This window comes from Ochotona princeps, chromosome 1 (genome assembly GCF_030435755.1).
Source record: "Ochotona princeps isolate mOchPri1 chromosome 1, mOchPri1.hap1, whole genome shotgun sequence".
In the NCBI taxonomy this organism is placed as follows: Eukaryota; Metazoa; Chordata; class Mammalia; order Lagomorpha; family Ochotonidae; genus Ochotona; species Ochotona princeps.
The window spans coordinates 10780504-10798439 of NC_080832.1; the positions used below are offsets into that span (position 1 = coordinate 10780504).

A 17936-nucleotide genomic window follows, 5' to 3' on the forward strand; every position below is an offset into this window, starting at 1 on the left:
AGTTCAAAACCAAGAGCCACGAGCTTCTTCATGGTGTAGGGGTCTAGGAGGTGCGCCATCTTCCACTGCTTTTGCAGGCACATTAACAGGCACTTGATCCACCCATATGGGATGCCGGCACCACAGTTAGCAGCTTTACTTGCTACCCCACAGTGCTGGCTCTTGCAGTTCTTCATAGCTACATTAGTAAGCACTTCTATTCAATTATTTGTGCCCATATTTTGCTCCTAAAATCTTCATGAGAAATTCTATCTGGCTGTGAAATCATAGCTAATGGAATATTTGCCCGTCTCTTCTGTGATATTCCAGGTATTATGAACCTGAACACACAAGGTATTACTGTTTTCTGTTTCTTCACTAATTCAGCAATCTAGTAACAAAGGAATATTTAGAAAGACCCTGAAAACTAAGAAAATTCCTATTTAAATGTTTCACTGCCTGTATGAAAGGGAGATCGTGTTTGATTTCCCCATCGTGGCTCTAAATCTAGTCTAGTCCCTGGAAGTGGTGGGCACCTGGGGAGTACACCAGTAGATACTAGGTCCCTTTCTCTTTCAAATGAATTGTAAAAATAGAAATGAAAACGTAGACCCAAGAGGCCAGTGCAGTACAATCATGAGTTAAGCAGCCACCTGCAGTGCTGGCTCCCGTATGGGTGCTGGTTGCAGTCCTAATTGCTCCAATTCCAATGCAGCTCCCTAACAATGCACCTGGGAAAGCAGCAGACATCGGCTGTAGTTCTTAAGCCCTGCACCCACACACTCGAGACCAGGAAGAAGCTTCAGGCTCTGGCTTCGGCCTGACAGAGCCCCACCCACTGCGGCCATTGAGGAATAAAACAGTGGAGTAGGGGAAGGATCTCTCCCTCTGTCACTCTGCCTTTCAACTAACTAACTGAACATTAGAACAACACACTAATAAATGTCTCTTCACACCATCTATTGTCATGCAACGTGATCTTAGTTTGACTGAAAAAAAAACTTCCAAATCTTGTACCTGAGATGAAAGACTTATGAGTAGTTACAGTTCATCCTTAAAGCATTCATTAGTTTTCACCTGTTCTTACCTTTTCTATTTAATTCACTTGAATCCTGTCATAAGAGCACACCTGATGCTCCAATCAGCACTGAAAATTAACTAATCTATCAGGGTAAAACAAAGATAAGTTGGGCCCGGCGGCGTGGCCTAGCAGCTAAAGTCCTCGCCTTGAAAGCCCCGGGATCCCATATGGGCGCCAGTTTTAATCCCAGCAGCTCCACTTCCCAGGCTTGTGGCCTGGGAAAGCAGTTGAGGACGGCCCAATGCATTGGGACACTGCACCCGTGTGGGAGACCTGGAAGAGGTTCCAGGTTCCCGGCATCGGATTGGCGCAGCATCAGCCTGTTGCGGCTCACTTGGGGAGTGAATCATCGGACGGAAGATCTTCCTCTCTGTCTCTCCTCCTCTGTGTATATCTGGCTGTAATAAAATGAATAAATCTTTAAAAAAAAAAAAACAAAGATAAGCAAGCTCTCCTTGTCCTCCTCCGGAATACAAAGCTGTCCAATAACTTGCTATAAACACAGTTGTACATTCATATCTACCAGATCGACAAGTATGGCTTCCAGCATTAATAAACATCCAACCAACAAAAGAATTTTGATTTGTAGTCATTTTCTATTAATTGCTCAGAAAACTGTTTTTTCAAAACTGCTGCAAAGGCTAAGCATCAACTCAAGTCAAATATTCAGAATCCTGAACTGCTTGGATGTATCAACACAGGAATGTCCAATAGAGGGAAAGTTTGTTGTATTAAGTTTCTTTGTTTTTGGTACCAAGTTTCTTTAACACCAATTACTTTAATTTATTACAATAGCTGGATATTTCATATTTGGAGTGACTAAATGACAACAATTTCGTCAATCAGGATATTCCAAAAACCGATTAAGAGTACAATGTATCTCTTTAAAAACAAAAAAAGTAGCAACATACCTTATCATCACCAGGACAACGATATAAATTCTGAAAAGTGCTAATTATGTTATTACTAAATCTGGGCGCAAACACATCCTTTTCTTGACCAAACTGATGTCGAGATTGTCGTACAATGGAGTCGATAACATACAGTCCAGGTACCTTGTATTCTGGCTTACACTAATGGGGAAAACAAAGAGAGAAGGGAAGAAAAAGGAAAGGTAAAATAATCATGATAGACCCTATACAAATAGAAAAATACTGCACTTACTGACAGTGAATACTGAATATTCATAAATTGACTACTCCTGACCATTGATTTATACAATGGTATTGTAAAGCAATCTCTTTTGGCTACTCTATGTATTCAGTTTGACTGCTAATCATCTAAGTTCTAAAATATTACTGTGCTTTAAACACAGTATATCTAAAATGTTACTGGCTTGAATAACCAAAAACAGAAGAATAATAATAATAAGAAGAAAGTTTTTAATGATTAGAAAAGCTACCTGGAAAAGCAAGGAGCAAATTCAGGAAAAATGGGCTTTAAGAAATGCATAGCCAACATGCATTAGACTTCATCTTAAACACGTAACAAAAGTGTTTCTTTAATAATGAAAGAACAAATACCAATGGCAAATTGTAACATTCTAAATACACTAAGCCCAAATATCGCATCTATGAGAGTGATCAGACAGCAGCAGCATTAATCCTGGGAACCTTTCCTATGTAAACATGTTTCAGCTTCTCCACTGGGTCAATGTTTTTCAACTACATTGTTTATCACTATTCTCAGAAGCCTTGTATTCTCTCATCATGGGTATTAAATAAACACAATGAAGAATCATTTTACATCAAGTTTAATGCTCCTATTTTGGGGCCAGTGCTCCTCTGTAGGGGGTAAAGCAGTTGACTGTGGTGCCAGCACTCCACGTGGTGGCCAATTTTACTACAAGCTGGTCTTCTTCCAATCCAGATCCCTGCTAATGTGCCTTTGATAACAGCAAAAGATGGCCCAAGTCCCAGGGGCCCTACACCCCCTTGGGAGACCTGTAAGAAGCTACTGCCTCCTAGCTCTGAATTGGCCCGGTTCTGGTATTTAGGGAGCAAATGGAAAATCTTTCTCCAACTCTGCCTTTCAAATAAATATGAAATCTTTTAAAAGTTCCTTTTTTATCCTCATACGACAAAATATGAGAAAACCTTTTCACCACACACATGCTGAAGAAAATAAAATTATACCTGCGCAGCAGGTTCTACTTTTGGATATAATTAGGTTAAATGCATTATGAAACAGAGTCTGCTGGTACTCATATTTACACTAAAGCAAAAACAGTGCTGAGAAACTCTTCTTGGAAATCCAGGAATGAGTATGAGCCAAAACAAAACAAAACAAAACCCTTCGACCCACTGCTCTCTACTATAAACTGTATCTCTGAAGATTTCTCAGCCAGTAACAGGAGGATTTCATTTGGCAACAACACTAGATGAGACCAGTCTTCAACTTTTCTATTTTATTAAGCCAAACATTTTAACAGGCCTTTAATATTTATTTACAAAAATGTACTTGAAGACTCTGGCTATGTCTATAGTTGAAGTATTTCAAGGAAAGGCAGTAACGTTATTTTTGGACAAAACCATTTCAGGTTTAACTTAACTGAAAAATCCAAATAATCTGTTTAAAATTACTGTTTTAAAAACTGCCTTCCTTCAAGTTCCAAAATACTTGGTACATCTGCCCTTCAGTTCATATATCCAACTAATACTATATTCCTTTGATTACCATGCAAAGAAAATTACTACTTAGCCAGGCAAACAATACATTCCAGTTAAAAAAAAAAAAAACTTTTCGAACTTAATGAAAATCAGGACATCTACCTTGTTAAATAAATAAAAACATATCCCCCAGTGTCAGAAATGTAGGTGTTTAATAATTATTGACTTACTGTCACTTTAATTTCCCTAAAAGCTGGAAATAATCTTACATATAACGCATTATCTGAGAGCAGGACAAGTATTATCTTCATAGTAAGGCTGAACAGAACTTACAAGTTGCTGAAAGAGCTTTAAAAATTAATAAACAAAATACAGTGATAAAGTTAATGTAATTAATGCAAGCAATACAAGTAATTAATGCATTGGTGTTTGGGGATACATCTTTTTCTTTAATTTTCAGAACAAAATCAATAAACTACAAAGTTCCAATACACAATTACTGCTCGTGTGAAGCACACACATTTGCCTTTGTGGTCTGCTGTGAAGACCGGAAGCCCCAGGGCCTATCCAGAGCAGCTGCAGTGGCAAGCCCTAAGAGCAGAGAGCCTTTCTTCCTCCAGCAGATCATGAGGCTTAGTTCACGGCAGCAAAGAATACAGCAATCCCTACACAGATAGATCAGGCATTTCTGCCAAACAGAATGGCAAAAAACTATTTAAGCACAATCTACTATTTCAAATAATGTAACATTAGAAAACTTGGCTAAGTCCTTATCTAGAAACTTGAGAGAAGAATGAGGATTAATCTACATTGTTTTTCAGTTTCCACTTTAGGTATTAGATGAGAACAAGAATTCCTGAGCCTCTCCAATAGTACAAGGCATTTTTATTCTCAATAATTTTTTAAAACTTTTGTTAGGTTAAATCTTCACAAATATTCTTTTTGAACTATATTCTAACAATTTCCAGCTTCTTCTGCTACAAAGAAATGGCCTTTTAAGAAGGGTTATAGAATAAGAAAGATACTTTATACAATTCATGCTACAGCACCAGCATACTGTATGGCTGCCGGTTCAAGTCCTGGCTGCTCCACATTCAATCTAGTACTCTGCTTATGGCCTGGGACAAGTGCTTGGGTCCCTGCACGCATGGAGGAGATGTGGAAGAAGCTTCTGGCTCCTGGTATTGAATTGGTGCAGCTCTGGCTGCTGTGCCCATTTACAGAGTGAACCAACAGATGGAAGACCTCCCTCTACATCTCTCCTTTATGTAACTCTTCTTAAATAAAAACAAAATCTTAAGAAAAAAAAAGATACACTGTACAGATTTTCCAGAAGATCCCCAATCTTCTGATGCCTATTCATAGATGCTTATACTAGCCACCAAACTCTCATTAACAATTCTAAAATTTAACCTGCAAAAGAAATGACCATCTGAACTACATCTTTCCCCCAAAGAATTGAAATAGGCTTCAGTATTATTCTGCAATTCATATGGAAGAATGTTACAACAATCAAGTAAATTACTTTTGTATTTAAAGATTATTTAGGAGACAACTGAGTTCTTGATCAGTTTACTTTACTTCTAAATTCCATTGCACCCTCACTATTCCACATAGAGTAATGAGAAAAAAAACTTAGAATATAAATCAATACATTATCCAGTGTTCTCCAATCAGACTAGTTGAATCAATAGAGGGATAATGCATTCCTAGCTGCCTTTGGGTTTTGTAAATAGCAACCAATATTAGTTGATAATGCAATACTTTTACATTTAGACATCCCATCAAAGAATGATGAAAAAAGAAACCTTGGGATATCTTACATATTTTCCTCAATACACAAATGTTTCTTCAAGTTGTTTCCTTTATGCAACATAGTAACTATTACATATCCCAGCTAAGAATTCCTTACATAAGGTACTTTATTATAAAGTCTAGAAACAGGCTAATTTATGTTAACAACTTCAATATCAAAAATAAATCTAGACTCCAAACTTCACGGACATCCAATACATGGGTTTCAATTTTGTTTTACAGTAAAATACACATCATTTAAAAAAAAAATATTTGATAGGAAGGGAGAAGTAGACAGAAATCCAAGAGGATAAGGAGAAAAGAAAGACACAAACAGGGCCCAATGCCCTGGTTCACACTCTTAACCCCCTCTAGACTGGGACCAAGCTGAGCAGAAGGCAAGAGCTGACGATGTGCTGGGGACCGCCAGAGGTGAGACGCAGGACACTTTGCTGCTAATTCTATCTCCCATGAATTTTCTGAATCACCTTTGCCAGTTTATAAAGCTTCAACAGGAACTAAACACAATGAAAACTCTACAGGAACCTACCACACCTTGAGTACTTGGACAGACGCCATGGAACAGCACAGTTCCTAAATATCTCGCTCCTCACAAGGCTGCCTGCACTGTGCCTGAGGAGCCCTCGTGGCTCCTGCTTCACCCTGGCCTAACCCTAGCTCTGTGCACGTGAAAACAGAACAGCTCATGAAGCTCTTTCTGCGTGTCTGTCTCTCCCTCTCTGTCCATCTATTTTTCAAATAAATCACTTCTGATCCAGCCAACTGCAAATGGGGCACTGTGGGAGTAAGTGGACAGAAGCCCAAGTTCTTGGGCACATGTCACCCATCAGACAACCTGGTTAAAGCTCTAGGCTCTAGGGCCTGACACAACAGCCTAGCAACTAAAATCCTCGCTTTGCACATGCTAGGATCCCATATGGGCATCACTTCATGCCCTGGCTGCTCCACTGCCCATCGAACTCCCTGATTGTGGCCTGAGAAAGCAGCAGAGGATGATGTAAAGCCTTAGGATCTTACACCCACACAGAAGAACAGGAGGAAGCTCTGGCTCAGTTTTGGCTGTCACAGCCACTTGAAGAATGAATCAGTGGACAGAAGATCTCTGTCTGTCTCCCCTTCACTCCGTAAATATGACTTTCCAATAAAAATTAATAAATCTTTAAATAAATAAATAATAAGCTCTAGGCTTTTGGCTTCTGCCTGGCTTCTGCCTAGGGACATTTACAGAACAAAACAGTGGATGAGACCAAATGTTCTCTGTAAAATGAACTGAATTTTTTTAAAAGGGAAAATAATCTTTGACTTACCATCATTCATCACTTTATGGAATAACAGACAACAGATTACACACTGCAGCTACAACTCTCCCTCACTTGTATCACGTTACAGTATAGGAAAGGAATGTAAAATGGCATAACCAATCTGGTAAATAGATTGACAGTTTATCTGAAAAAATGATAATATGCACTTACTATCCTATAGAAACAAAAATATATTCATGTAAAAATCATTGTACAAATACTCCAGCAGCTTAATTATTAATCACTCAAAACTAGAAACAACCTAGATGATACCCAATGAGCAAACAAACTGCAATATATCCAAAATAATGAAACTCTATCTAGAAATAAAAAAGAAACCACTTGATAACATGCAACAACTCCGCTAGCGCTCAAGAGGATTATGCAAGTCCAGAAGTCAAGCTCGAAAGGTCACATATACTATTTTATTCCACTTAACATTCCTGAAATACAAATTTATCCCGACAGAAATCAGGTTAGTGACTTCTAGGGCAACAAAGGCTGAGAAGAGAAGGAGGAGGAACTCTCCTGCAACTCGGCCATGGCGGGGATCAGGAGTCCATAATGCAACTCAGCTGCACTGAGCTCAGGTGGGGATTTAAGCTGGCAGTGAGGACTGTGGGAAAACGTCTGTGTCCCACATTCATGTTGCAGTGTGTGGCTCCTGACTTCAGCTTCCTGCTGCTGCAGAGCGGGACTGGGAAGGGAGGATGGGTGCCACAGGACACGACACTAGCAACTCGGTTACCACCACCTGTGCACTTGATTGAGTTCCTGGCGTTAGCCAAGTGCAGTTTGAGCTGTACACCATTTGGAGAGTGAACCAATGGCAGTTCTGTCTCTACTTTTTTTTTAATTGCACATAACTAGACACAGATACAGAAATAAGTATACACAAAACTGATAAAATCTAAGTCAGGCTTTCACATTGACGGCATAAAACAGACTGGCCTATAAATGAAACACTGGTATCAATATCCTGGCTCTAACCACAATCCAGTTACAGTCGGAGCATCCTTTATGTTAAACACTGGGGAAAAAGAATTTATGTTTTCAGGTACGGATATTTTGGGGGGGGTGCTTTGAATATGCAATGAGTTATCCAGTCTAAATTTGAAAGTCATTTGCTTCATCAAAACTCCAAAGTCTGTACCCAGTGCAGTAGCCTAACAGCTGAAGTTCTAGCCTTGCACAAGCCAGTATCCCCTATGGGTGCCGGTTCCAACCCCAGCCACTCTGCTTCCCATCCAGCTCCCTGCTTGTGGCTTGGGAAAGCAGTCGAGAATGGCCCATAGGCTTGGGACCCTGCACTCGCATGGGAGACCCGGAAGAGGCTCCTGGCTCCGGACTGGCTCTGCTCCAGCTTTTGTGGCCACTTGGGGAGTGAATCATCGGATGGAAGATCTTTGTTTTTCCTCCTCTCTGTAAATCTGACTTTCCAATAAAAGTAAATAAATCTCAAAAAAAAACCAAAAACACACATACAAAAAAACAATTTAAAATATACATGAGCAATTGAAACACCTCTACTCCAAATCAAATCATACCAAAAAGAAACTTAATTCATCAACTTCTCTGATACTCAAACTGTGATTTCTGAAAATACAGCAAAAGAAATGAAGCACTGAAGAAGAACATTAGTGATGAAGAATTGGAGGTTCTTCGCACATTCAGTGGGTGAGAACGTGCATTTGAACAAGAACCCGGGCGAGTCCCACGCACAATAAATCTAGAATTTAGAAGTTCCAAATATTCAGTTCTGCAAATATCACAACATAATCTTTATTTCATAGTAACTGCAAGTGGTGAATTTATTGTGCCATTTAAGCCTTTGTGAGAATATACAGGAGAACAGGACAAAATGAGCTAAAAGGCACTGCTTTTGACCTTACAGCCTTTCCAAAAAAGCTTATGTAAGCTTTAAACAAATGAAACTTTGCATTCACTAGCATTTGTATAGCTTAACTGATCTAAAACAGACAGGCACTGGTTACTTTACCCGTGCCTTAGCTTCAGGTTACTTAAACTACTTAATCCCCAAACCAGTCTGACTGACGCTGGAGAAGCAAGGTTACCAAGCTTTCTGGGTACCAACAATGGCACTTTCATTAGTATATCCTCCTCCCAGTCAAGTATTTTATATATATATATTTATTTTTATAGGAAAGGCAGATATACAGAGAGGAGGAGAGACAGAGAGGAAGATCTTCCGTCCGATGATTCACTCCCCAAGCGACCACAATGGCTGGAGTTGAGCCTATCCAAAGCCAGGAGCCAGGAGCTCTTCGGGTCTCCCACATGGGTGCACGGTCCCAAGGCTTTGGGCCGTCCTCCACTGCTTTCCCAGGCCACAAGCAGGGAGCTGGATGGGAAGCAGGGCAGCCGGGATTAGAACTGGCACCTGTATGGGACCCCGATGCGTGCAAGGCGAGGACCTTAACCAGTACGCTATTGCGCAGGGCCCCAGTCAAGTATTTTTGTTCAAAAAACAGAATGCAAATTTACTGACTCCTCAGTAACCTATACTGATTTTCAAACTGGATCTGCTTCTATCACAGTACATAAACACAAGCACACATACACAACAAAAACTAAGTATGATTATGACAAAGTACAACTTTCCTGCTAAGTACAAATCTTTTGTTCTGCCCAAGATTGGCATCAATAAGGTGTTAATCAAAAAAGATGATAATAAAGAAAATCTTGTCATCTCAGGTTCCAATTACAAAAACATCACTAGATGCAGGTAAGATAATTATTAATGTTCCTCTGTTTCTATGGAAAAAGATAATAACAGGCAGTATTGATTATACCCTAATGGATCAAAACACTGCTGTTAGGCAATACTGTAACTACTACCACTTAGTTTCTACCTTTTTTTACACCACCAATTTCTAGGCATATAGATTGAAATTATCAATTAGAATTTCCTTAAATGTTATATAAAGCAACAGACTCAAATTTTAAAACCAATTATACTGACACTAATATTTTCTGAGAGACAGATGTTAACTATGGCAATGCAAATTTTGCAAAGAAAAAAAATTACACAATAATGTTTTACAAATACCCAAAGAGCGTTTGGTCTTAATTAGAAAACACAACTGAACTCAGTCCATTTTGATGTAAAGGAGCCAAGCAGAAGTGGGATTTAAAAAAATGGATATGTATATGCGTAAAATCATATACTTACCTTCTGAATGAATTTCTCAACACTCTGTACTACATGCTTATAGAACTAAAAGAAAGCAAAACAAAGCATGATGTTAAAAATCTATTGTAGTATACTAGAATTTATTGTGAACTGTAAAATTTAAACAACTTGCGGATGTATTAAGTAAGAAATTTGAATCTAGGTTTCTGCCAATCAAGAGCAACTTAACGACGGCATGCTGTGCTGCTTTGATTCATTCTCCATGCGCAGTCCATGGAGCAGTCTGCTCTTGCGCTTTGGACTAAAGTTTAGGCACTTTAGAGGTAGCTAAATATCTGTAATCAATACACAAATAATTGCAAGCATCACTTAAAACTCACATCAATATCCCATATCATCCCCATTTGCTTGTTTTTTTTTTTTGCTTCCTTTTTTGCTCCTGATTCCAGCTTCCTGCCAATACACACCTTGGAAGGCAGCACAGCTGACCGGTCAAGTGACTGTTTTCACTCAGAATAGGACAACATTCAGTATTCAGCTTAGTATCTACTCAATTGCAAAACAGCATTCACTCCACATTTTAAGACCCCTACTAAGGCAAGGCGCTCTAACTCTAGAGACTAGAATTTCCTGCAGAGGTATCTTCAGTTGAGTGTTAAAGGAGCCTTTACTAAGACTTTTAACAAACTTCTGTACTGATGTATGTTTCTTGAGATGATCCAACATCTTCCTGAGATTTTCAGGAGTCTCATGAATTGGATGAGTTCAAAATTTTCTTCCATATCAGAGTAATGGCTCAATGTCTGACCTCATTGCACAGTTTAAGTATGTCAGACACAATGAGGTCCAACTGCTTACCATAACACACCATTTTCAAATCTATAACGTGATCAATTTGAAGAAATTCAATAAGTCTTTAATTAACCTTTAACAAATCATATTTCAAAACTTTGCAAAGCCAATTTAATAATAGTGTTAAACAAATCTGCACAATATGGATATATTTAAATTATTATCTATCTTAAAAGGTGAGAAAAAATGATTGCTTCACGTTTATGAGGAATATTCGTCTCTATGGCAAATTATGCAGGTGACAGAGTTTTTGTTTTTTCCACAATCAACTTGAATTAACACTGAAGAGTAGATACATATTGAAAACATTCTTTATCAATTTCTTAGTGAAAACACAAGAATAAAATTTAATACTCACCTTGATAGCTTTGATGGCTGCCTTTGTAATCTGAGTCATTTTTGCTTTAGAAATTGGTGGTTTATAGTCATTCAGGGAATACAACTGACGAAAAAGAACAAATGTCAAATAAATAATTGTCTCAAAGAAATTACATGAATGACCAAATAATTCCATTTGTACATGTCCAATGAAGCCAAATGCTGATTTTACTTAAAAAAAAAAAAGTCAGCATCATTAGCCATTAGGTAAATATATCATAACTATGAGGAGGCATTACTGCACATTAACTTGCTTATCATCAAACATAACAAATATGGAAAACTGGAATGCTGACACTTGGTTAGTAGGGATGTAAAACAGTATAGCAGTTTTAGAAAAGTTTGGCATTATTTTTGTTAACAAGTTATCAAATGATCGGATGATTCCATTCCCATGTATCTCCCAAGAAAGCTAAGAACATACAATCATATAAATGTCTATAAATAAATGGCTACTGAAGCATTATTCATATGAAATCATTTTTTTAAAAAATCACTTAAAAAGCAGAGGGGTAAGAGCCTACACAATAGTCTAACACGCTAAGTTCCTATGTGAGGTGCTGGCATCCCATATGGATGCTAGTTTGTGTCCTGTCTACCCTACAAGCGGCAGAAGGCGGCCCAAATCTTTAGGATCCTGCACCCATGTGGGAAACCCAAAAGAAGTACCTGGCTTAAGATCAGCTCAGCTCCTGAATACCTTGCCAGCCTCTTCTCCAGGATCTCAGTTCCTTGTTCCAGGAACAGGTGCCTATACCATGAGGCTGGTTCTTTCTGAAATACTTTCCACCGTGACCTCTCTAAGAGTTTCTTGTACTCCTTTATCTTAGTTAAAACTTCACCAAGTAAATAAAAGCCTTCCCTCCCTCCTCAACCAGATCAATATTCCACCTTTGGCTCTCAGTGTACTACCCACGTTTACCTATTAATAACACAGAGTGCTAGTCAATCTGACCTTTACTGTATTTGCTTAACACTTGTTTAAAAAAAAACAGACTGTTACATGGTGATGGTGACTGACAACAGGACAAAAAGTGATGTAAATTTTGGTAACCCAATTTTAAGTTATTACAATTGTATGCAGTCAACACTGATAAGTATTAGTGGAGTTCAGAGTCCTGCACAAGCCTCAGAAAGACTTTGATTTGAATTCCAATCATATAGCTTCAGTAAAAGTTGTTAAACTTCTGAATGGTGATTTTCTATTCACAAAACAGTCACCTCACACAAACATTACACATAAACATTTTAGAGCACACCGAAGTCACTAAAACCGTTATACAGATCAGAATCTTTCTCTCTTACAGGCATCCTTCATTCAGCCATGTGAAGGAACAGTATATAGTTACGTACAGCACTAGGGCTGGAACAGGCACTAGGTGGTCCCATGTTTGAAAACACACTTTTTTTCTCTTGTATACCAGTCTTGGCATTTTGATCAAATACTAGAACATACTCTAGCAGATGTGCGCTTTGCTTTCTTTTGCAAACAGGGAAAGGGAAATGGAACTTAGATTTCCAAACTAATTTTTTTTTTACATTTTATTATTATTATTATCATTGATGATACAATTCCATAGGCTCCTGGCATTTCCCTTATCCTCCCCCCAATTTCCTCCCCCCTCCACCTAGTTCCTCTATATCATTACTAACATTTAGTTCTTCATACACAGTCATATGTCCATCTTTGCGGGCATGGACAATGGCAGAGAGTCCAGCATTCTATTGTCAGGATATAGTAACAGTTTCATTGGGAGTACATCTTTGTCTGGAAGTAGAAATGCATACTACACTGTATCCTCACATCTGGATATGTTAGTCTCCATTTCACAGCTACTGTACATCCCCTCAAATAAAAAGTCATAATACAAAATCAACAAAAGAAAGAAAAATAGAAATTTACAATGCCTTGAAGTTAAATGACATGTTACTAGATATGACAGTCTCCATTACACAGCTTCTATACATCCCCTTAAATGAAAAACCACAAAGCAAAATCAACATCAGGGAGAAAAAGGAAATTAACAACACCATGAAGTTACATAACATGCTACTAAATGACTAATGTGTAGCTGAAGAAATGAAAATCAAGAACCTTCTTAAAGAAAATGATGCTACTGTATGATCTATGAGTCACTGAATGATTTAATCAGAAGAAAGTGTTTTGAAGAGATGAAACTAACAGAAAACAAAAAAACCCATGTGATATAGTTTCCACTGATCTTTGTTGCAGTGTATCTCCTCCAGACAATAAATAGATGGTTTTTTTTTTAATCCAATCTACTAATCTACGATGTTTGATTGAGCTTAAGCCATTTACATTCAGAGTTTAATATGTATGGATGGTACTTTGGTCCCGTCATTTTAGGAATAACCTGTTCATTGGTTTAGGCTTCTGTTGTCAATTTACTGGGATGTTCTTCTCATTTGCCTTTGGTTTTAGTAGGTGCTATTCCTCTTCTCTGTCAAGAGAACATCTTTAAGTGTCATTTGTAGGGCAGGCTTGGAAGAGGCAAATTCTTTTACCTTTTCTTTACTGTGGAAGAATTTTATTTCATTTTCTTTGTTTTTTTTTTAAGATTTATTCATTTTATTACAGCCAGATATACACAGAGGAGAGACAGAGAGGAAGATCCTCCGTCCGATGATTCACTCCCCAAGTGAGCCGCAACAGGCCGATGCTGCGCCGATCCGATGCCAGGAACCTGGAACCTCTTCCAGGTCTCCCACGCGGGTGCAGTGTCCCAATGCATTGGGCTGTCCTCAACTGCTTTCCCAGGCCATAAGCAGGGAGCTGGATGGGAAGCGGAGCTGCTGGGATTAGAACCAGCGCCCATATGGGATCCCGGGGCTTTCAAGGCGAGGACTTTAGCCGCTAGGCCACGCCGCCGGGCCCGAATTTTATTTCATTTTCAAAGACAAAAGAAAGCCTTGCTGGATATGTTATCCTAGGCCGACAATTTTTTTCTTTTAGAATCTGGAATATGTCACTCCATTCTCTTGCCTGTAGAGTTTCCTGTGAGAAATCAGCTGTGAGTTTAATTGGCTTCCTTTATATGCCAACTGATTTTTTCACGTGCACATTTAAGGATCTTTTCCTTATGTTCAATTGAAGAGAGCTTGATAATCATGTGTCTTGGTGAAGACTGCTTCTGATCAAGCCTGTTGGGAGTTCTGTGCCCCTCCTGGATCTTGCTTCCCAATTCTTTCTCCAGATTAAGGAAATTTTCCTTTATTATTTCATTAAATACATTTGCAAACTCAGCTTCTCTTTCTGCACCTTCTGGGACTCCCATAACTCTTCTATTTGGCCTCTTCATAGTGTCTTTCAATTCTTGAAGACTTTTTTTGGCCTGATCCAGCTCTGCTTCCAGCTTTGTGTTTGCTTTCCCCTGATGACAGAAAATATCATCCAATTCTGAGATTCTTTCTTCTGCTTGCTTCATTTTATTTTGGAGACCGTCCATTGTACTTTTAATTTGCTCTACTGTCTTCTTAATTTCTGATATTTCAGCCTTGATTTACTTTACTGCTTCCTTAAATTCTTTGAACTCTTGTATGTGCTTCTCATTATTGATCAGAAGCTTGAAAATGAGTTTTATGAATTCTGTGTGCCCCATTTCCAAGATGTCTTCCTCAGTTAACTCTGAGATTGGCATAGGGTTTTGCTCCTTTGCAGGGGAGTTTTCGGTAATATTCATTGTGCTTTTGTCTCTTCTTTTGCTCTTGGTCATTGTACTTCTGGTTAGCAGAGTCTTCTCCTTGGGGCAGGTTTCTAAGCTCCATCACCCACAGGTCTACAGTTCGATTTTACTTATTGCAGTTGGTACACAACTCTTTGCTTGCAGCCACTTGTGCCACAACTTCCAGCGAGTTCCAGGTCTGGGTTCTTATGTTAGATTTACGCCGTGGTCTCCACAGCCCCAGCTCCTGGCTCACCACTCTCCACCTCCTGTGATACCATGCTGAGGCTGCACCGTTGTCTCTGCAACCTTTCTCCCTCTTCCAGTTGGATCATGTCCCAGGATTAGAGAGACACCAGGTATCCTATATAGTTAGGTTGTTGGTGGCACTGATCTTGCCGGAACCTGTTGGACGTTAGGTCTGGGTTCCACACGGACATATTTTGACTGGTACAATGCTACAGTTGGTATTATTTTCCTGTGGGACCAGTACTATCCACGGACCTCAGTGAGTTCTCGTGAGCTCAGCACATACACAGTTCATTGTTGTCTCCTGAAGTCCTAAAACTTTTGCCACAGTATACAAAATGGCGCCTCACGTACCACTACTAGAGTTCTTGCTCTGCTGGCCGTCAGGTCTGAGGACTACCCAGACCTGTCTTGGGTGGAACCTGTAGAATGCCACATTGATGCAGTTCACTGGGTTGAAATGAGTTCACTCCCAGCTCAGTGTATGCTCAGTCCTTTCCCTTGCCTTTGCCTCCTTATGCAAAATGGCTCCCAATTCGGCCTTAGGGGGCTGACTGGGCTGCAAAATACACCCTGTTCTCACACTATCTCTCTGTCTGGGATCTGCTGCTCTGTCTCTGCTCCTGGTCAAATCAAACGGACCCGCAGGACAGACAATCTTTGCCTGAGCTCACCTCCCAAGCTCCCTGTGAAAGTCCCTTCCCACCTGGTTGCTGGTGGAGTTCAGATCACCGTTAGCTGAATGCTGCTGGTGTATCAGTCACTGCAACCCCACACCATCGTGTCTGCTGCTTTCCTGTGTCTGTCAGTCTCCCGGTACCCCTCTGCTGTGGTTCTGTCCTTTCCTGTTTCCTGGAATGTGTCCTTTCTGCTTCATCCTGATTAAATGTTTTTCTGTCCGTTTAAACGTGTCCTTACCCTATTCCGCCATCTTGATTCTCCTAGATTTCTAAACTATTAACAGTCTGAACAATCAGTTCACCTGACAGTCTCCTTTCATGTGGCATCTACCACAATTAAGATATCACTTTGAGAAATATTGAAAGCACAGTACATTTCAAAAGGTTTACTTCAATGGGTTTGAAAATAACCATTTCTTTAGATTTAGAAAATGCATTTCTTCATTAAATCTGTTCATCAGGAAACAAAAATAGATGACTCTACCCAAGTCTTTACCAATTGCATTTAACATTAAGTTTTCAATTTTCAAAGACTGATTTCAAGATCTCCCCCAGAAAACTGCCCTATACTTATCTGTTAAGGAAATTACTTCCAACCAAAAGTCCCAAAAAATTTACAAAGCATATTCTTGAATTTACAAACAGTAAGGATACAGTCAGTTCCAGTGTACTGAACTTTCATTAAATAAATAAATAAATAAATAAATAAATAAATAAATAAATAAATAAATAAATGATTGATTGTTTGATTTGACGAGAGGGGCAGATGTTGAGGTATAGCATGTAAATCCACTGCCTGCAATACTGGCAGTCCAGAGAAGCACTGGTTTGTGCCCTGTTGCTCTGCTGAAAGACAGGAAAAACCACTGAAGCGTGGCCAAAGTGCTCAGGCCTCTGCCAAAAACGTAGGAAACCCAGAAGAAACTCCTGGCTTCAACCTGGCTCAGCCTTGGCTGTTGTCGCCACTTGGGGAGTGAACCAGTAGATGAAGACCTCTAACTTTTGGCTCTCAAAAAACACATAAATAAATATTTAAAGGAAAAACAGATGAAATACCATCTTCCCACTTCCTGCTCTGGACTGTATCAATCTTACTGATAAAAATGTTGAGTCACCAAGCAAGCACAATTTCAAATGTCTACCACCATCTACTTCTGCAGTCCATTAACTACATTTACTACATACAAAAGTGAAACGTGCGTACTCTAATTCTGCTAATTCAACTGCCTCAACTTCTTTTTGAATCAGTTGGAAAATATATTTATTCGACATCTGCTGAACTAAGTAAAGTGAATATAGCAGCCGGAACACAACTCATCACAGTGTTTTCATTTTGTCACTTTCTCTAAATTCAATTATTCACATAGTCTACTGTTGTTTAACCTTGAGTTCCAAACTCAGCTCTCTCTGAACTCCAACAAAGGCCATCTGCTGAAAACTTGTGTTACTAGGGCCCCACACGGAAGCCTGGTGCTGAAGTCCTTGCCTTGCACACACTAGGATCATATATGGGCACCAGTTCTCATCCCAACTGCTCCACTTCCCTTCCAGGTCCCCGCATGTGGACTGGGAAAGAAAACAGTAGAGGGTGGCCTGGAGCCTTGGGATTCTGCACCTGCATGGGAGACCCAGAACACACTCCTGGCTCCTGGCTTCAGATGGGCTCAGCTCTGGCCACTGTAACAAATCTTTACTTGTACAAATTCTGTAAGTCCACCTGATCTCAGTGATGAAAATAAAATCCCACCTTGAATGGGTAGGAAACTGGGTGGGGCTTCTCCCTTTATCCCAGGTACAGGAAAAAAACAATGTGGAAATAATAGTCTTACCTACTTTCCTGTAGCCCTTGAACCTTTGTGCCCTAATCAACTATGTAAAGATTGCCAAAAAAAAAAAATTGAAAAAAAAAAAAAGTAAAGAAAAGAAGGTCCCAGTCCTAACCCAAAAACTCAAGATATCATTTCAATGACGAGACTTACTGGAACAACAGCCTGGGCTTTCACTTAAATCAATTCCTTCTTTGTTTTAACTTCTGCATACACTGAAAAGTGTTCCTTAAATTTGTAAAACCTATAACTTTGATTGTGGGTACAACAGTAAATGCTTATTTTGAATCTGAAAACTGTTTCAAGTCAATCATTTTCTAATGTTTTAT

The 17936-nt window shown here is 39.3% G+C and overlaps 1 protein-coding gene across 6 annotated transcripts in view; it reads right to left on the reverse strand.

Annotated features, from left to right (window-relative positions):
* Positions 1–17936, reverse strand: part of SCAF8 (SR-related CTD associated factor 8) — a 149248-nt gene that overhangs the window by 102075 nt on the left and 29237 nt on the right. For 5 of the 6 annotated variants that reach the window (XM_058662515.1, XM_058662552.1, XM_058662577.1 and 2 more), the window contains 3 exons: positions 11150–11233; positions 9979–10023; positions 1972–2133 (listed from right to left, as the gene is read on the reverse strand). In XM_058662515.1, the coding sequence (XP_058518498.1) occupies positions 1972–2133; positions 9979–10023; positions 11150–11233 (291 nt within the window). Of the gene's footprint in view, positions 1–1971; positions 2134–6791; positions 6932–9978; positions 10024–11149; positions 11234–17936 lie in introns of those variants that run through there. The other variant, XM_058662776.1, reaches the window with a different exon arrangement.